The sequence below is a fragment of the Capsicum annuum genome, chromosome 2, assembly GCF_002878395.1.
Source record: "Capsicum annuum cultivar UCD-10X-F1 chromosome 2, UCD10Xv1.1, whole genome shotgun sequence".
NCBI lineage: Eukaryota > Viridiplantae > Streptophyta > Magnoliopsida > Solanales > Solanaceae > Capsicum > Capsicum annuum.
Genome location: NC_061112.1, coordinates 141960303 through 141978402, shown reverse-complemented (window position 1 = coordinate 141978402; position 18100 = coordinate 141960303). Strand labels below are relative to the sequence as shown.

The following is an 18100-nucleotide window of genomic DNA, read 5'->3' as shown; positions in this document are numbered from 1 at the left end:
TTTTCTCCTTTAAAAGAAATTTATAGAATATGAAAGAAAGTAGTAATGATTACAGATGCAACTTTCTCCTAAACTAAGGCTACGTTACTACATTTATTTATTTTTTAACTCCTTCAACCCCCAAAAAAGTTTAGTGTAACGTAGCTATAATTGCTTTATGCGAACATTAAGGAGGAGGGTAGTTGCATTAGATTAATACGGATAATACACCTTCTTTAACAATATTTTCTAATTATTGCGGAGGTTATGCTAAATATTATCTTTCCAAGTAAGGACGAGGAATTAAGTAAAGTCCAGCATCTCTTGAATAGGATCTGAGTTGGTGTTTTCTTGTATTTGGGACGGTATTATATACATTTTATAAGGGCAGTTAAATAAACCACATTTTTAATTCTTCTTAAAAAGAATCTAAAACGTAGTGGGAAGAGTTGACGATGCGCACCACTTCAAAAATTTAGTGAAATAGTAAAAGTTCTTTAAGCTGTAAGTGAGTATTGTGCAACACGAATTAAAAATATCGATAATACATGCTATTTTGATCAAAATGCTCTCCAATAAATGAAAAGAAGAAACAAGAAATGAAATGGGGTGGGTGAAGAAATTAACAACTATGAGGATAGGACGTGGAATAGGAGAAAAATCTATATCTAAACTATTACGCTAATTCAACCTTTTAATTATTGTATTGTTTTGTTGCAATTTACGTAGATGAATATCGATCAACTTTTAAAAATATTTTTTGTAAAGATTAGATTTAATAAATAAATTCTCTATCTTTACATACTCAAAAGATATTAAATTTAATTATTATATTTATTTTTATTATTTAAATAAATATCCTATTTAATGTAATACTTGAACTCATTAAAGTGAGATAAACAAGAAAGACGCATACATCTAAATTAATAATAATAAAAAGTTATAAAGCCTTAATTTGTGGTTAATATTTGGGTATCCAAAGAAAAGAAACACGTGGAATCTCACACAATATTAGTACTAGTCTAGAAATTTCTCAGTAATAGCATTGATTCTCGGAGTAGTTAAAGATCCTGTACTATGGACTATAGGAGCGGGCAGCCCAAAAAAAGCAAAATTTGTGACCTTATGGTAACAGTAACTAGATGACTCCATGAGATTGGAAGAGCCACTTCATTTATCTGGGGTGGGCTACAATTTTGACCACATAAATTAAGACTTCCTGTTGGCCTAAAGTGGAGAGCAATCATACAAGAGATTTGGAAAAGTCCTAAATTCGGATTGGCTGACCCAAGGTTGAATTTCAAAAAAAAAAAAAAGAAAAAAATGTGGCGTTTACACCAAGTAAATGAGAGACATGTGTTACACATATCCAGACTCGTGGTTCAAATTTACAAAATTAAAGTTTGAATTATGTCATAATAATTCATTGAATTTAGTATCAAGGATATGATCTAGTGGTTCAATGTTGTACTTGTCGCTGGTAGGAGATTGATATCTCATAAATTTAATTAAGGTTTACAAACTTGGCTCGAACATCATGATTATTAAAAAAAAGAAATCATTGAATTTACGAGGTCATAAATTTATTATTTCTAATTACTTAGTGAAACTTTAACGTATGTATATATCATGTTCGGAATAAAGCTCCTTGATTTGGACCTCAATAGTTACTTTGTACGTCCATACGAATCTTGCATGCATACATTATCTCATAATCATAGTTATAAGTAAATTATTTAATTTGATATAAACAACCGATCCCTAGAATTGTTTTCCGAGATATACAAAACCGCACGAGGTATTTTTAGTCATCCAAAAAGGTGTATTGCACTTAATTACTTGGATCCATTTTTTCCTCTTAGGGAGAAAGGGTTATCCGAATATACGCATATCCAGGTCAGCATTTCCTCAGCTTTGAGCCTCCTTAGAAGAGCCTCCATTAGATGTATATTTGTCCACGTGGGATCCAACATTATTATTATTATTATTATTAATACTAAATCCTTTTAAAGTTGTTTAATATGATCAACCCTATTACTCTCTTTCATAGTCACATAAGTCAATTATTATGGTAACGTTAGCAATTACGCGGCGATCCTCCTATAAAACCCCACATTTTTCTCATAAACAATCACTAATTCAACTTTGTATTTCTCATTCCTCGCCCCATAAATAGCATTCTTTATCTAATTTGATTTCTCATCTTCCTATCTATCCTCTTAATCTCCTTTTGTATTTACAATTTTAGTTACTACTCGTGAGTACTTGCATAAATAAATTAAAAAAAAAAAAAAAAACGCAAATTTTTCGTGCTGCAATGGCTGTCGAGCTCTCAGTTGTCCTACCCCGCGTGCTCATCGTCTCTAGACGTACCGTTCGCAAGAACAAGTTTGTTGATTTTGTTGGTGCGTTATTTCTTCGTCTTTCTCTTCATTTCCTTACGCACACATATACAAAGAGTTAGTCAATTTTGATGGATGTGTCTGTTATTGAATCAAATTAATGTTGTTAATAATTGTATTTTGTTATTAATTCTCAGGTGAATATCATCTAGATCTTATAGTAAGCTATGGAGCTGTCCCGGTCATTGTACCCCGAGTTTCCGGGGTACATATGTTACTAGACAGTTTTGAACCAATTCATGGTGTTCTGCTGTGTGAAGGAGAGGATATCGATCCTTCTCTGTACAACGATGAACTCTCCGATCTCTCTCCTGAAGAATTGGAAGAAATCAGGAGATTACATGCAAGTGATACTGCAATTGACAAAGAAAAGGACACAATTGAACTCAGATTGGCTAAACTTTGTCTAGAGAGGAACATACCATATTTAGGTATATGCAGGGGTTCACAAGTACTAAATGTTGCATGTGGGGGTACCCTTATACAAGACATTGGTAAAGAAATATCAAGAAACCTCCCTGAGAATCAGAGGGTAGTTCACATGGATTATGATAACTATGATGGTCATAGGCATGTTATAGAAGTCGTTAAGGAAACGCCATTGCACCATTGGTTCAAGGATTCTTTACAAGACAAAAAAATGGAAATTTCAGTCAATAGTTATCATCATCAAGGAGTCAAAAAATTGGCTCAGAGGTTTGTGCCTATGGCATTTGCCCCTGATGGTTTAGTTGAAGGCTTTTATGACCCGGATGCTTATAATCCTGCTGAGGGTAAGTTTATTATGGGACTTCAATTTCATCCGGAGCGAATGAGGAAACAGGATAGCGATGAATTTGATTATCCTGGATGTACATTTGCTTATCAGGTACCACACTAGATTTCATGATCATTATTAAAAGAAACTGTTATATATCGGACTATTAGTATTATATATCTTAATCTTAAACTACATTGAATGTGATTTTGACAGGAGTTTGTTAAGGCAGTAGTTGCTTATCAGAAGAAACTTAATAGCTCAACAACAGTTCAAAAGCCTTTGAAGCTTAATCAAGAAATGGAGAAGAAGAGGAAAATTATAGTTAGAAGTTTTTCCCTTGCTAGAGATTTATACGAGAAAGGTAGTCCGATTCAGCCATCTAAAACTTCAGACTTAGATGTAGGAGCAGAATTCCTAGAGGTACGTGACTAATTTTGACCACACTCATTTCGAACCTACTGACTCCATCCATCGTAGTCGCCTTAACTGACAATTATCATGTTATTATTTGCAGTCTAATACAGCATTGAGTTTGCAACAAGAGACAAGGTTAATTCAAATGGGAGCAACAGTAAGGAATGCATCATCCTATTTGCAGAAATTAAAGATGAATGAGGAGAAAGAGGGGTTGGCTAGGAAAGTAATGGGAAAAATGACAGTGGAACAACTATCTGATTTAAAGTCATTTTACAATATGATGGGACAGATATGTTCAGAAGTCTTGGAGAGAAAATTACAGGACCTTATGACCCTTGATGAGGAGTTTTGATCTTTCTGCTTTAAATTAACTTTTATTTGTTGTCAAGTGAATGAAAAGGTTTTTTCTTTTCTTTCTTTTTTAGGATCAAATCACGTGAATGAAAATGCCAATTTAGAAGTAAAAGTTTTTGTTTTTGTTTTTTGTATTTTATTTCTTCAGTCGTTTTACGATGAGAAATTGATGATAATTTCTCTAACAAGCTGAAAACGAAAAAACTTTGCAGTTTATTAATGCCTACTTTTGATGAGTTGAATGCAACTTCCCTTCCTTTTCTTTGTTTCTTTTTTATTGTCTAGATTTTGTGTTCTCTTCCTTCCAATAGCATATCATCGCGAATGACAAAGTGATGATGTCAGAAAACTTTACATGATTCACCCAAAGATCACATGTAAATCATTATACACAAAGTGATGATGTCAGAAAACTTTACACGATTCACCCAAGATCACACGTAAATCATAGATAGAGATACGAAACTAGAAGAATGGTAGAAACAATAACATTGTTCCATCACAGTAACTTGATAAGGGCTTCACAAATTTTGATACTCAATTGTAGGAACTTTCAAGTCTTAACACACTGATGTTTTGTTTAGTCTCTGAGAGATGGGATAGACAGAGAATATTGTATGTTAGACTCAGGGGCTACAATTGCACTCTTCACAGCTCTTCAAAGATGACAAACTCAGGCAGTGGCGGAACGCCGGAACCAGACTTTTGGTTAAGGGTGTTCATATTTTTTTTTGGGCAAAGAACTGTTTTAAAAAAAAAATAATAAAGCACTACTGCACTTGCCAAGGTTCAAACCCGAGTTTGTTGGTGCGGAAATGCACACTCTTGACCACTGGACTATATTTCTCTAGCTTGTCAAGGGTGTGTAACAATATGTATATAACTATAAATATCTATATTTAACTTATATACTCGGAAAAAAATTCCGACGAGGAGTGTTCATCTGACCAACCTTCGTCGGCTGTGGCTCCACCATTGGACTCAGGGGCTACAATTGTACTCTTCACAGCTCGTCAAAGATGACTCTTCAGAATAGGTACTTTTTCAGTAAGTTTCCATTATACATATGGATACGGCCAATGGGTTTCAATTGATCCAAAATAAACCCATACTTATAGATACTCACATTTTAGGCTAAAAAATTTTAATATTCTATTAGATCATAAAATGGGGTCCTTTTAACGATAGTATAGCTATGTATAATATATTAATATGTGAATCTATAAGATAAAAATTACTAACAATGGAAAGTCCAAATTATGGAAAATAAGGCTAATAAACAGTACTTAAAGTGAGTTTTCAAGGTAGTCCAATAATTGAGAAGTTACACTTCAAATTGCACTTTTACAAGTTCTATTAGTCTGAAATCTGAATCCACCAACAAATGCCCAAGTTAGAAATAGGGCTTTTAACCCAAAACAAATTGGGGGCAATCATATGTGCCTAAGTTGGCGGGCTCTGCTGAAGGATTGATCAGAGGGCGATAGTATTGGGGCCCAAATGCCAAAGTTGCATTCCAGTCACTATAATGGCACCACATGGCCAACGAATCTATGAATTAATTAGCACATAATGCACCATAATGGGTTAAGGTGGAATTTGGATGCCTCCATGCTTAATTAGAGATTTCAAGTTCGAATCTTTGTAAAATGAAAAAAATCAGAGCTCCAAAAATGAACCTACAATGTATGCACTCAATTTGTTTCACAAACTTAAAAAGTGAACCTAATATATTAAGTTCTAGATTCACATCTATGATGGAATAATGACTATGTTTCACAAACTTCTAGATTCACATCTATGATGGAGTAATGAACAATCTTCTTTTCATGATGATCACCTCAAACTCAAAATTTATAATATGGTCAGTCCACTCTGCCCAGCATTACATACTAATTTATAATAAGTGGAATTAGTATGTAATCCTTAAAAAAAAAAGACGTCATATTATAATAGTTTAAACTGTATATTCGTTCGTGAACATTTAACTTCTATATACTAATAGTCTAAAAACTTTTAATCTATCACTATAATTGCGCTTAATCTGGACTATATTAGGACGTTAATGGAGTCCCTTATATTATGTCATCATCAATATCTTTCTTACAAATTCTTTTTCGTTAAACTTGTTACTTATAAATTCCGCCAACATTTATTTATTTGTGCCTTGTATGGGCATACATACTGCTACTAGCTAACTACTCGCTGCAGCACTTTGTCATGGAAGGCCTTTTCTCCTTTCAATTTCTAGCTTACACAGTACTCTTCTTCATCTTATTTCATCTTCCTCCTCTTTCTCCCCTCGAAAACACGTGGTTTTCCATCTGTAGCAAGTCCTTCAACTGCGGAAAAAAAATAACTGGAATTACTTATCCTTTTTGGGGAAATGATCGACCAAAGGAATGCGGTTGTCCTGGATTCGAGCTTCAATGTGACGATCAGGAGAACACGTTAATACAAATATCGGACATCGATTACCTTGTTCTCGGTATCAATTTGGATGCCGAGATTATCACAGTTACTAGTAAAGATCTAGGTGGAGATGAAATTTGTCAATTTAACACGACTATAGATAATTCCAATATATTCGAGTACGCCTGGAGCTTAGTGAACTTCACTTTCAGTTACCCGTGCCCACCTTGGACCGGAGGTGGAGGTGATATTCCACCTCCAGCTGGGCCGTTCAATTGTCCTATACATGGAATGAGTCTTCGGAATGGTTTTGCAATTGGAGGTAATAAGGAGGGAGGTGGGAGATGTCATGCTAGTGTAGTGGTACCCTGTCGTAAGGAGTTTCCATCTGGAGGTACAGTTGGAGATTTGAAGAAGCTGCTGGAACAGGGATTTGATGTGAAATGGAAAGTGGACAGTAGACATTGCAGAGAGTGTGAAAAGTTAGGGGGACATTGTGGATATGATGTTGATGCGAAAGAGTTCCGGTGTTTGTGCCCTGATGATCAATCTTCTTCTTCGTCCTCGTCGTCCAATAATACGTGCACCAGTGGAGCTCCTGCTGGTGCAGGTTCCCCTGGAACTGGAATAACACCGCCGGGTAAGTTTGCCTCTGCATTTCCCTTAATTTTTTATTGTTTGCATTGTTATTGTCTATAATATGTGAAACTAACTAGCTACTCTGATTTTACAAGTTATATTACTATGTAGAGAAATTTATATTATAATACGTGTATAAGTTAAATTCTTAATTTTAATACTATGATTTAAGTGACTATGAACTGAAAAAAGGTGAGGAGAGGTTCAATACCTATAAGCTAAGGTGTATAATACTTGGTGAAATTGACTCCCTTCAACTTCTAATCTCAGTTTCCAACATTGGAATAACGTACCAGTAGTACTAGTACAAAATACAAAAGTCAAATCACTTAATTATATAAATATTTATAGATGTTAAACAAAGCCATAGTTAAATAAAAATTGTTTAATTAATAATATTAATAGTGAATTATATATAAAATGAAAGAGTTATATTCTTAGGAGTTTGTTGTCAACAATGCATCTTTTCAACATGATAATAGAGGCCCAACCCTCCCCTCACTCACTCTATGTTTCCCCTTATTTCTCTTTCTCGCTATTAGAAATATCAAGATGCAAACAAAGGGGCATTGAATTTCTCCCATAAATCATATCCAATGACATAGACAGAAGAGAGGATTGTACTCTAGAATCTATAGTTTCATTAATAGTTGTTGACTTGTTGTTAACGGTTGAGCGTTGGGAGAGAGGCGGCTGGTAATCGTCACTCAACAAACAGCGGCACCGATAGGGATTTCTTTCTACGATTCGCATTGAAAGATTTTGAAATTGGACGCCTCACGTTTTCTACTGACATCCTTCACAGTACCAAAACATACTTAGACACTTAATTGCATGTATTGCCTTCTTAAGTAGGTTGATTTTTCATTTTCGTCCTTCAAAAACATCTTGTTTTGTCCTTAGCTATTGAATTAATATCTAGCGGGACATAAGTTATATTATAATGCAAAAATATAAATTTATATTATTTATCTTGAAGGATAAAGATGATGTAAAACTTACTTAAATCCCAATAAGTTTGACCCTAGTTACTCTCTATCTCTACTCTTTACTAAATTACAAATAATCTCTTATTTTTTAAATTTTGAAATTGAGATACATAATTTTAAACTTAATAATGTAACCGTTAATTACTCCATTTTTGCTCGGATACATAATTACCATCCAAAACATAATTTTGAAGTTGAAATACATAATTTTGATTACGGAGTATATCTATTTCTGAAACTATTTGATCGAGATATACAATACATTAACCAGACCAAAGAGAGATACATAATTAAATTATGTATCCAAAAATTTATGGATATGTGGATGTATCCAGCTATTTTTTAGAAAAAAAGATATATATAATTAATATACAGGATAAGGATTGGGAAAATTAACTATATGAACTTATTAGATTAGTTATTACAAGTTGTAGCAAATTTCATTTAAAAAAAAATACATAAAAAGGGTTTTTTTTTTTGTTTTGTTGAAGATACGAAAAAGTAATTAATGAAAAAAGAAAAATTAAGATTTAATACAATTAATATACAATTTACCATCCTTAAATATAGTTAACATTAATTACTAATATTTATCCACCCCCAAATTTCTCTAACTGTTTTTCTTTTCTCCTATTTTAATGGTTTCATTAAGAATTTCCACCTTCATACACTACTTCTTTAGAAGTATTATTTTACACAAATCAAAACAAAAGAGACATTGCTATGCTTTGTTGTCTTCCTCTTTCCAACGTCCAAATGATTTCTATATATTTTCTCTTCCAATTAGGTGTATAACACACAATATTTGAGATTATATACTATAAAATCAGTTAGATCCTATAATCACTATTGAATACTGACTAAGCTTGTAAAAAACATATATATAACAACATATATACATAAGATACAGATAATATGTACGTGGGGCAAATGTGATATATGCTTTAACAAATTAAATGGATCTATAAATTAATAATTTTAAAAGAAGATGGAATTGTAGGATAATATATAGTATTTAATTTGTAATTTTATTAGCATAATATGTTAGACAAAAATAATTAAATTGAAGTTTTGTTCCAATGTTGTCCATCCTACTATTATAATATAACATATATTGGAAAAAACAACAACCAAAAAGAAGAACAAAATAGAGATATGAATAAATGTAGTTGAGTCATCTTGTTCTTCTTTGTCACTTATACTCCTTTTTTTGTTCTTTAAAAAAAAAAAATGCTTTCAGAGGTCATCCTCAAAGTCACTAATTGTCAATTACTGTAATGATGTTAACTACGTTTTGATGAACACATTTTCCTAGGATAATCCCACTTTTAATATATAAGTTGAAATTAATTTATATACTCATTTCATACTTAAGTAATACTTTTCTTTTGAGTTCTCAGTGTATTAAATTGATATTAAAATTGATATCAATGAAGTTTCGCATATATAACATTTGTATTGAATGAGTTTTATGAATGTGACAATCGATGAGAAAAAATTATGCTTTACGTTGCATAACTTTTTTAGTGTATATAATGAATATTACATGAAATACAATCAACATAAATGTTGAAAATAAATTAATTGATAGTTGTTTGATATCAAATAATTTTTGTTGCAATAAAAAATAATCAGTATTAATCATGATTGATATTGGTGTTTGCTTTCTGGCAGAAGAAGATGAAGAACATTATATAAATATTATGTTAAAGATCAAAATTAAACTTTGTTCATACCAACAATCTTATACAAAAAGTAATGAGCATCAATAAAAAATCAAGATACAATACTCATGTTAAATGTTACTAATTGCAGAATAAAAAAATGTATAATTTGATGTAGTTGATATCAAATTTAATACCCATCTGATGCGACTTATTTCATATCAATTTCATTCAACGATGAAAAATTCGAAACAAACGTTAAAGTAGCATAACATTATATAAATACTACTCCTATATAAATACAAAAAATAAATTTTGTTCATACCAATAATATTAGAGTAATGATCGAGCACCAAAAAGTTAATATAAATTATTAACTATATTAGAAAAACAAACAGTAAAAAAAAAAAATGGTCAATTACCCCTCCAACCTTTAATCAAAATCTCAACTATACACTCAACCTTTACTAGAGTCCTATTACCCCCTAAATATTTTTTTACTCTATTTTATACCCCTTCCATTGCTGACCTGTCATGGGAGGTGAGAACACCCCCAATAGGCGCGTGAGTTGAAGTATTAACCCTTTAAAATTATTATTTTAAGTGCCACGTATATAATACACGTCATTATTTTTTTAATTGTTAATTAATGTTGTCTTCTCCAATTAATAAAAGGCCCCAACGGAATTCTTCATCTCCAAACGCCAAATCTCATCTCCAAACATGTCTGCGCATATTGTGGCAATGCTGATCACTACAAAATGAATTCATCTCTTTCACTGTTTAAATTAAAGAAGTTGCTATAATGGCAGCTAGAAGGATTTCTAATTCATCATAATTACAAAATCTGACTAGTTAAATGCTAGATTTCTTCTCTTCGTTCTACTCAACTGCAATATCACAATTTTATCAACATAATAAATGAACACGAACAAAACAGCTAGCCTTAAGGGTGCCAAAAGTCAAGTGTAGGAAATTTCCATCTAATTTTCAAATCACAGAAAAACTTGTCTACACCTATTTCCGTTCTTTAATAACCCACGCCTAAACCCACGAAATCAAGAACAATCCGTACCGAATTTCACACGCGAACAGATCTGTTCCGTTCGTTTTCCAATGGATTTCGACGGAACTGGTTGATTTATAGCGAGATAGGTTTGTTTCAGCCATTTTCGTCACTAATTTAGTGTTTTCAATTATTTTCTGACGGGATTTGGTCCGAAAATTGGAAAAAATAAGTTGGTGGTGATTTGGATTTAAAAGGTGATTTCGCCGGAGTTATTCCGGCGAAATTTTACCGACGAAAGATGGAAAAAAGAAGTTGTTTTTCCCCTGATGGACCTCCCTTCTCTGTTTTTTCCTCTTTCTCCATCTTTTCTTTCACTGTTTCTCACATCTCTTGCGTTTGCTGTGTGTAGTAGTCTGTGTATTGTGTACGTCTTTCTGTGTGTTGTGTTTTAGATGGCGAGTATGTGTATAGAGAACTGTGTGTTGTGTTGTAGATGGTGAGTGTATGTATAGAGAGTTGAGAGATGTGTCATTTGTGTGTTATCCATGGAAATGCCTATCTCGGTTTAGGAGGAAGTGAAAAAGTAGGAATGGTCCTAGACGCGTATATACACGCATGTGTTATTGTTTGGTTTATATTGACAAGTCAGTAATGAGAGGGGTATAAAATACAGTAAAAAAAATGTTTAGGGGGGTAATGGGACTTTAGTAAAGGTTGTGTGTTGTTGGGATTTTGACTAAAGATTGGAGGGGTAATTGACTATTTTCTCTAAAAAAAATAATTCAATATCAATTTTGTACTAATTTAATACGGAAAAAAATTAAATATTTGCAAGTTTGTATGTATTGTTATAGTCCATGAATACAACTTTGTTACTACCACATCTGTACATTATTACTAGAAAAAATAAAAAGAAATAAAGATCGAGGATGACAGACATGATCACTAAGTGAGAAAATAACATGTAAATGACCAATCATTCGGCAAAAAGTACTAAGAATTCATTGATATGCATGTTGAAATGTGAATTTATCAGAAGAAGCCCGATTTTTTCAATGAAGAAGATGAATATTAACTATGAAACCCACTCTCTTCAACGAAGAAGATGAATATAATATGAAGCCCATTTTTTTTCAATCTTGTATTTTTAAGGGAAGAGTATGAATATTATATGGAGACACAATTTCAATAAAGTTTTGAAATATTGAGTATTATAATGGAGAAAGAGAGAGGTGAGGTTGAGTATTAGAGAATTTGAATGGAGAGAGAGAGAGAGGTGATTCAGATACTTTTTCGAAACATTAATTTGATTTACACGTAATCTTGTTTCAATAAAGTGTTATCTGATAAAAGTGTATAATCTATTAAATAAAAAATAACATATATTTACCATGATTATCAATAGACAATTTATGGAAAATATTGATTACAATCCTATAAATATGAAACTGATTTTCTCTTATATCATTAAAAACGAATTTTGAAAATATAATTAAAATCATATATCTTTTAACAAGTTGCTATAACTTATAACTAAATTGCTAGTAATGCAATTATCTAAAAGTTTTGCTAAAATTTATTATTTTAGATCTAATAATACTATAGGGAATAATTTTCTTATATAAGAATTTTATGTAATAATTTAGTAAAATATAAGTTGTGATGTTATGTAATGCAAGCATAAAGTGCAAATGAACCCATACTTGAAGATGTAACTGGAGCCCAAAACAAAGGTTTTTATAGACTTGGCATTGTCGACTGGCACTAGTCAGTAAAAATGAGGAGCTCGTTCCTGTTCTGTCCCCGGGGAAGTGCATAAAAAAGTTGATTTTATGATCACTATTTAAGTCATTGCCTAAGTTCATAAATTTAGCCTCCTAAAACTAATTCATGCAAACGGGATTGTAGTTGTAAAAAATTGCGTCTGAAGTTCAGCATATTGATCGTGCAAGCAAACTTCCAACGTTTTTATGTGAATTTTGGCTTTCCAAGGCCAAACTGCAGCTGCAATTTGGCTTGTTAATGAAACTTCAAATATGTATATGTGAAGTTTCAGACTTACATATTCAAAACTCAAAAGAGTTCTCAAGGGGTCATTTTCTTTGTGAATAAGATATACATGGAGGATAACATGGAGCTTTTAATAAGACAGGATTATTTAGTAGACATATTTTATGTTTTGGTTAACTAGATGGGGGTGGGCGGGCGGGTATAACATAAATTATGTGTTCAACTTTATATATAATAGATAAACTTGGATAACTTATCATTTTTCATTTGGAGAAGGTCTAAAAATGTTTAATTTCACATTAGATAATTTGAATAACTTTTTATTTCCAAGCGTAACCTTGGCTTTCATAAAAGACTTTGGAAGAAGATCTCTGGAAAAGGGTCAAATGTGCTATTTTGTTGTTTTATCCGGGTTTAGTAGTCTCATGATTGTTATCTCATATTCTTATAAACTAACATTACAACTGTAGTTTAGTTGGTCCCAAAAATTGCCTATTTTGGTACATGGGATATTTCGAGATTATCATGCTATTATCATTTTAAGTTATTACCAAACGACCCCTTTTGTTTTAGGTGGAATGGTTTTCTTAGAATGAGGAACTTCCACTTTCGTTGAAGCACTTCATTTAATGCACGAGATCATGAGTTGATTCCTTCTACCGCTACTTCTAAAATCTACTTTTTCTCCACCTTCCATTTGGTGCTTCTGCATTCCAGGAAAGTATCTCCAAGAATTAGCCTTAGTAATATGTTTTGGACTCATAAAGCTCACCAAGTGATCCTAAATATCAGTCATCTACGGACTTGGAAATGGTCTAAGTATATGGTAAAACTTAAAAGCCACCAAACCTGGTTGTTAATAAGCAAATTATAGTATATGTGGTTGTTGGATAGTCTTTGACATAGTTGTCCTAATTAGATAGAAACGCTTAACAAACCTCCAATCGTTTTCTTATGTCCAAGTAATTTCAAATTGACTTCTCTATATAGTACACTGCCTAATCCCAAATAAATAAGAAATAAAAAAGACACAAAAAAGAAATACCAAAGCTTACATTTTTTTCTTTCTTTTTCAACAACTCAAAAATCAACTCTCTAGGTAAGTTTTCATTTACTTTAAGAGAGCACCTTTAATTTGATTTCCTCCACAGTTTAGATTCAGTCAATGTGTTGTTTCCATGACTTCCATAATAAAGAAAAAGTGTAGTATCATCAAGTGAAGCCATTTTTATCACCCAACTTCCTTTGTTTATCATCTTCTTCGTGCTTTATTTCCACCTAATTTTCTACTCACCATATACTTGTTTAGTAATCCATTGCCTTCTTCCTTGGCCACATCCATTTCACAGTTTCCTCCAAATGAATTCGCAAAGCTTTTGCTTCTTCTCTTTGCTCACTCTGGCTTCCTCCCTTGTACTAATTCATGTACCTCAAGGTTCGAGTAATCCTAACGAGTTCTACCAGCCTTGTGGGAAAAAGTATACGTGTGGCAATATTACGGGATTAAGTTATCCTTTTCTCAGTGTCAATGACCCTCCCTTCTGTGGCTATCCTGGTTTTGAGTTCAAATGCAATCAGGATAGTACTACTACTATGGTCATCAACAACATCAATTATCGAATTTTAAACGTACATCCAACAACCCAAACAATGAGGGTTGTGAGGGAGGATATGATGGAATCACCTTGTCCTGTTGATTTAGTTAACACCACTCTGGACTACTCCCTCTTTGATTTCGCTGCTGGCTATACAAACTTGACCTTCTTATATAATTGTCCTGTTTCGTACATTGAGATAATGGATGTTACCGCTTGTAGAAACAGCAAATACCACAATGTTTTCGTGTTGCCGGGTGCTGTTGGCCCCGGGAAGTGCACTGCTAGTGTCACAGTTCCAGTGCTTCAGACGAGTGCCGTTACTGTGGGGTCCTTGAATTCATCAGGTTTGGGACAATTACTACAAGAGGGGTTTGATATAAGATGGAAACTTGATGGTAAAGCCTGCAGTGAATGTACTCAAAAAAAGGGAAGATGTGGGTACGATGAATTTAGTAAGAAAACAACATGCTTTTGTCCTGGTCCTCCTCTTGAATCTTCTGCATGTTCAGCTGCTGCTTTTGCATACCCACCACCATTTTCAATATCTGTACCATCTCCATCCCCAGGTAAATGTTCTTGTTTTCATAAGATCTATTTCCGCCTCAATTTACCTTCTTAGTCGATGGATTTTGATTCATTCACTCCATGGGGTTTACTTCGTCTTGCGTCTAATTGACTAATTAGCTAATTTAATTATTTTGAGCTAACTTGAGTGTAACGATAAGGACCAGTGTAACCCCATGTAGATTCATAGTTTATATTATATAAACTGAGTGTAAGGTTAACTCTTATTAATGTACTCGTTCTTACTCTCAGTTTTTAACATGATCAATACACCCCTGTTGTAACTTGATAGTGCAAAAGTACTTTACACTGTCGATATAAAAATTAAAGGCCTCAACTTGATTGTAATCTATAATCTTCTATTACGTTCATCTATGATATAATGCATCACTTCCCCGACTGTGTAAGTCTAGTTTTTCTGTTCAGTAACTGTCATTTTAGTTGGTGTTAGGTATGCCTAAACCAACCAACCATTGAGCAAAAAGTCTCTTGTTGAGATATATTCTTTTTATTTTCTCTACGTTGAATAGTTTTTCAACTCAAGGCTGAAAATAAATATCATGATGGTTGGCTTGCTAATTTCACATGGATGATGTAGTTGATATATATCTCCAATATCAAGACTCAGTAAAACAAATTAACAAATCCAACCACTATTAGCATGCGTGTTCATTAACAATTTTTGCAAGACACATTATATTCATTAGCAACGTCATGGTTGAATTAGTACATCAGGTTCGGGGAGGTGAGGAGGAGGGTTTATGTGTTGTCTAGTTTCTCTTCTAATTTTTAGCATGAGAGCTGTAGTAGGCTCTGACTCAATAGTATTATTGTCCGCTTTGAGCCTAGACTCACAGAACTTTAAAAATGCATCTCTAAGTTCCAAGACATGTGACCTTATATAACCCATCATCATTCCCGTGTGTGTGGAAGTGGGATTTCCCTAGGCTGTCAGTGTAAGGTATGAGGCAGCAAAGGCTCCTAAGAGTGGATATCGGTATAGTTGGGCATATAAATTCTTAACGTTCTCCTTTATTACAGAGCATGTCTAGGAGAAATCAGTTATAATGGTTCACTCAAACGGCCGATGTGGGTATCTCCACACTTCCTCACGCCCAGGACTGAACATCCGGTGTGATACCACGTAAAGAAATGAATGCTGGGCCTAACTCAACTTCAAAAGTTAGCTCAAGAAGTAGGGAGTTGCCCCGAGCCATATAAAAAGATCACCCTTTCCTTAAAAGGGGATGTGGGACTCTTAACACAAACTATCTTGATACATTGACCTTTTCACCTATTCAATATTGGCCATAGAATTAGGGAAGCCTTGTGGACGCTAAATGCTTCATGAACTTGAGCTATTATCATAATTGAGGAGAAAGTAGGTGACTGACCCATACTGAAGTTGCACTCTGTTGTGGCGTGGGATCACATAAATTTGCATAACCATATGATTTCATACGTTCATTTGACTCTATTCATCTCCTCTGTAGAGTGTAATTCGACATACACTTATTCAGGAAGGAATTGTACCTACTTATCTCCCACGGTATATTTGTTTACCATACTGCAACAGATTTCTTCGTCCTATTATCTTCTGGTTTTGAAGACGTTTGTCCACGTTACTATGATCAATTTTCCACCTGAACTTCTCATCTTAACCTTTAGTTTGCGATTTGCCATTATCATTTTGAATACTGGCCACCAAATTGGCGGGCATAAGGATCTTTGATTTTCGAGATATAGAGCCCGTTTGGGTAGTTGATAAGTCTCAACTATTGAAAATTACATACATTCACATGCTGAAACTGATTTTATAAATAAACAGTTACATGTTGGATGGAAGTCTAAGTAGTTGTGTTTGGTGAAAAGGTGTTGATCAGCACTTTCTCTGTGAAAATAGCTGAAATGCCCTTGAATCTATACACAAAAAAAGTTCTAAATTCAAAAAGTATTTTAACATAAAACAGGACGAGTGATGGAAATAGAATAGAAAGATAATTAAAAGTTATGTTTCGGGAAAGAGTAGTTAGGAGGATATAAAATAAATTAGGGATAAAATTGTAAAAGTGTTGGTCAAACTAAAAATGCTTGTTATGATGGAAATAGAACAGAGAGATAAGTGAAATTAGGAAAATATAAAATATATTAGGGATAAAATCGTAAAAGTGTTGGTCAAACTAAAAATGCTTGTAAGTTGTAAAACCATAAGAGGTGACCAACTTATGACATTTGGCTATTTTTTGACTCACAAACACGTTCGTTGTTGCCAAACTAATAGATACACAAAATCGTGATTATAAACTAATTTGACCAAACTTAAAATCTGTAGATGAGCACCCTTAACAGCTTTGAGCAGCTCACCTATGTTATCACCCAAATCGTAGTACAGGAAGAGATTAATGGCATCTACCCAAGCTTTGGCAATTGTGTGGATAATGACACTAACATTCAACTCTGTTTTCAACTGATAGACGTACCTCCACAAAAATTTGGAGGAAAACTTCCTCTTAAATTTCTGGTATTTATGATGGATGATGAATGATATAAAGAAAATAGCAGAACTGTGGAAAAATAGTGGGATGACGTCATGTAGTTCAAGTTTTGACCCGTTAGAAGTTGCCTTAGAAGTTAGAATAAAACTATTTCACCCACGACTTTTTGGTTCTTCATGTGTTTTTTGCGCGTAATATGTCTTTATTTTATTTGACCACTCTAGTCTTAGCTAGATGGTTTCTTTCACGGGACTAATTAATTAGTTCATACTAATCATAGTTAAATTTAATTGCGTGAGCCACGCCAGTAGTTGGACATATAATACTTAATTAAATAATAATATAATTGTTGTTAAGACACGGTGTTTGTGGAATTAGACCAAGTCTAGCACCCCTAAATTCCAATAGAAGCTTCTTCATCTAGGTTTGGAAGTAATATACGAAATTGGTATCTGTTTCGTCAAAGATCATTTTACTAGTAGCAATATGTTGACCATACCATGACAAATATAGCACCCCCATCTTTATCATTGAATTTTACATATCTCATCTTCCAAATTGAATATATGTTGTTTTATCAAACCTTTGCATCTTCCTCTTCTCTGTGTCCCTTACAATTCCTCATCTTGAATAGTATAGAATTAGGTAAAGCTCTTTCTGCACTATATTATCAGGTAGCTCCTTTCTTTCTAGGTGCTGATTTCCTCTAATCAAGCATAAATGCATCAAGAACTCTTTCCATACTTTTTTCTCTACACTACCATAATCTTTGTCTTGATCTACATACCGGGATCTCTCTGTCAAGATG

General features: G+C 33.3%; 2 protein-coding genes across 3 annotated transcripts in view; both read left to right on the top strand.

Annotated features, from left to right (window-relative positions):
• Positions 1–1997: 1997 nt before the first annotated feature.
• On the top strand, positions 1998–4154 carry LOC107860082 (putative glutamine amidotransferase GAT1_2.1). The gene is made up of 4 exons (XM_016705304.2): positions 1998–2384; positions 2519–3249; positions 3355–3561; positions 3656–4154. The coding sequence occupies exons 1-4, from the start codon at positions 2297–2299 to the stop codon at positions 3908–3910; spliced, it is 1281 nt and encodes a 426-aa protein (XP_016560790.2). The 5' UTR covers positions 1998–2296; the 3' UTR covers positions 3911–4154.
• Positions 4155–5895: 1741 nt separating this feature from the next.
• LOC107860080 (LEAF RUST 10 DISEASE-RESISTANCE LOCUS RECEPTOR-LIKE PROTEIN KINASE-like 1.4) overlaps positions 5896–18100 on the top strand; it is a 17208-nt gene continuing 5003 nt past the window's right edge. Inside the window, exon 1 of one of the 2 annotated variants that reach the window (XM_016705301.2) lies at positions 5896–6964. In XM_016705301.2, coding sequence (XP_016560787.2) covers positions 6133–6964 — 832 coding nt within the window. In that variant the 5' untranslated portion in view covers positions 5896–6132. Of the gene's footprint in view, positions 6965–12828; positions 14800–18100 lie in introns of those variants that run through there. The other variant, XM_016705302.2, reaches the window with a different exon arrangement.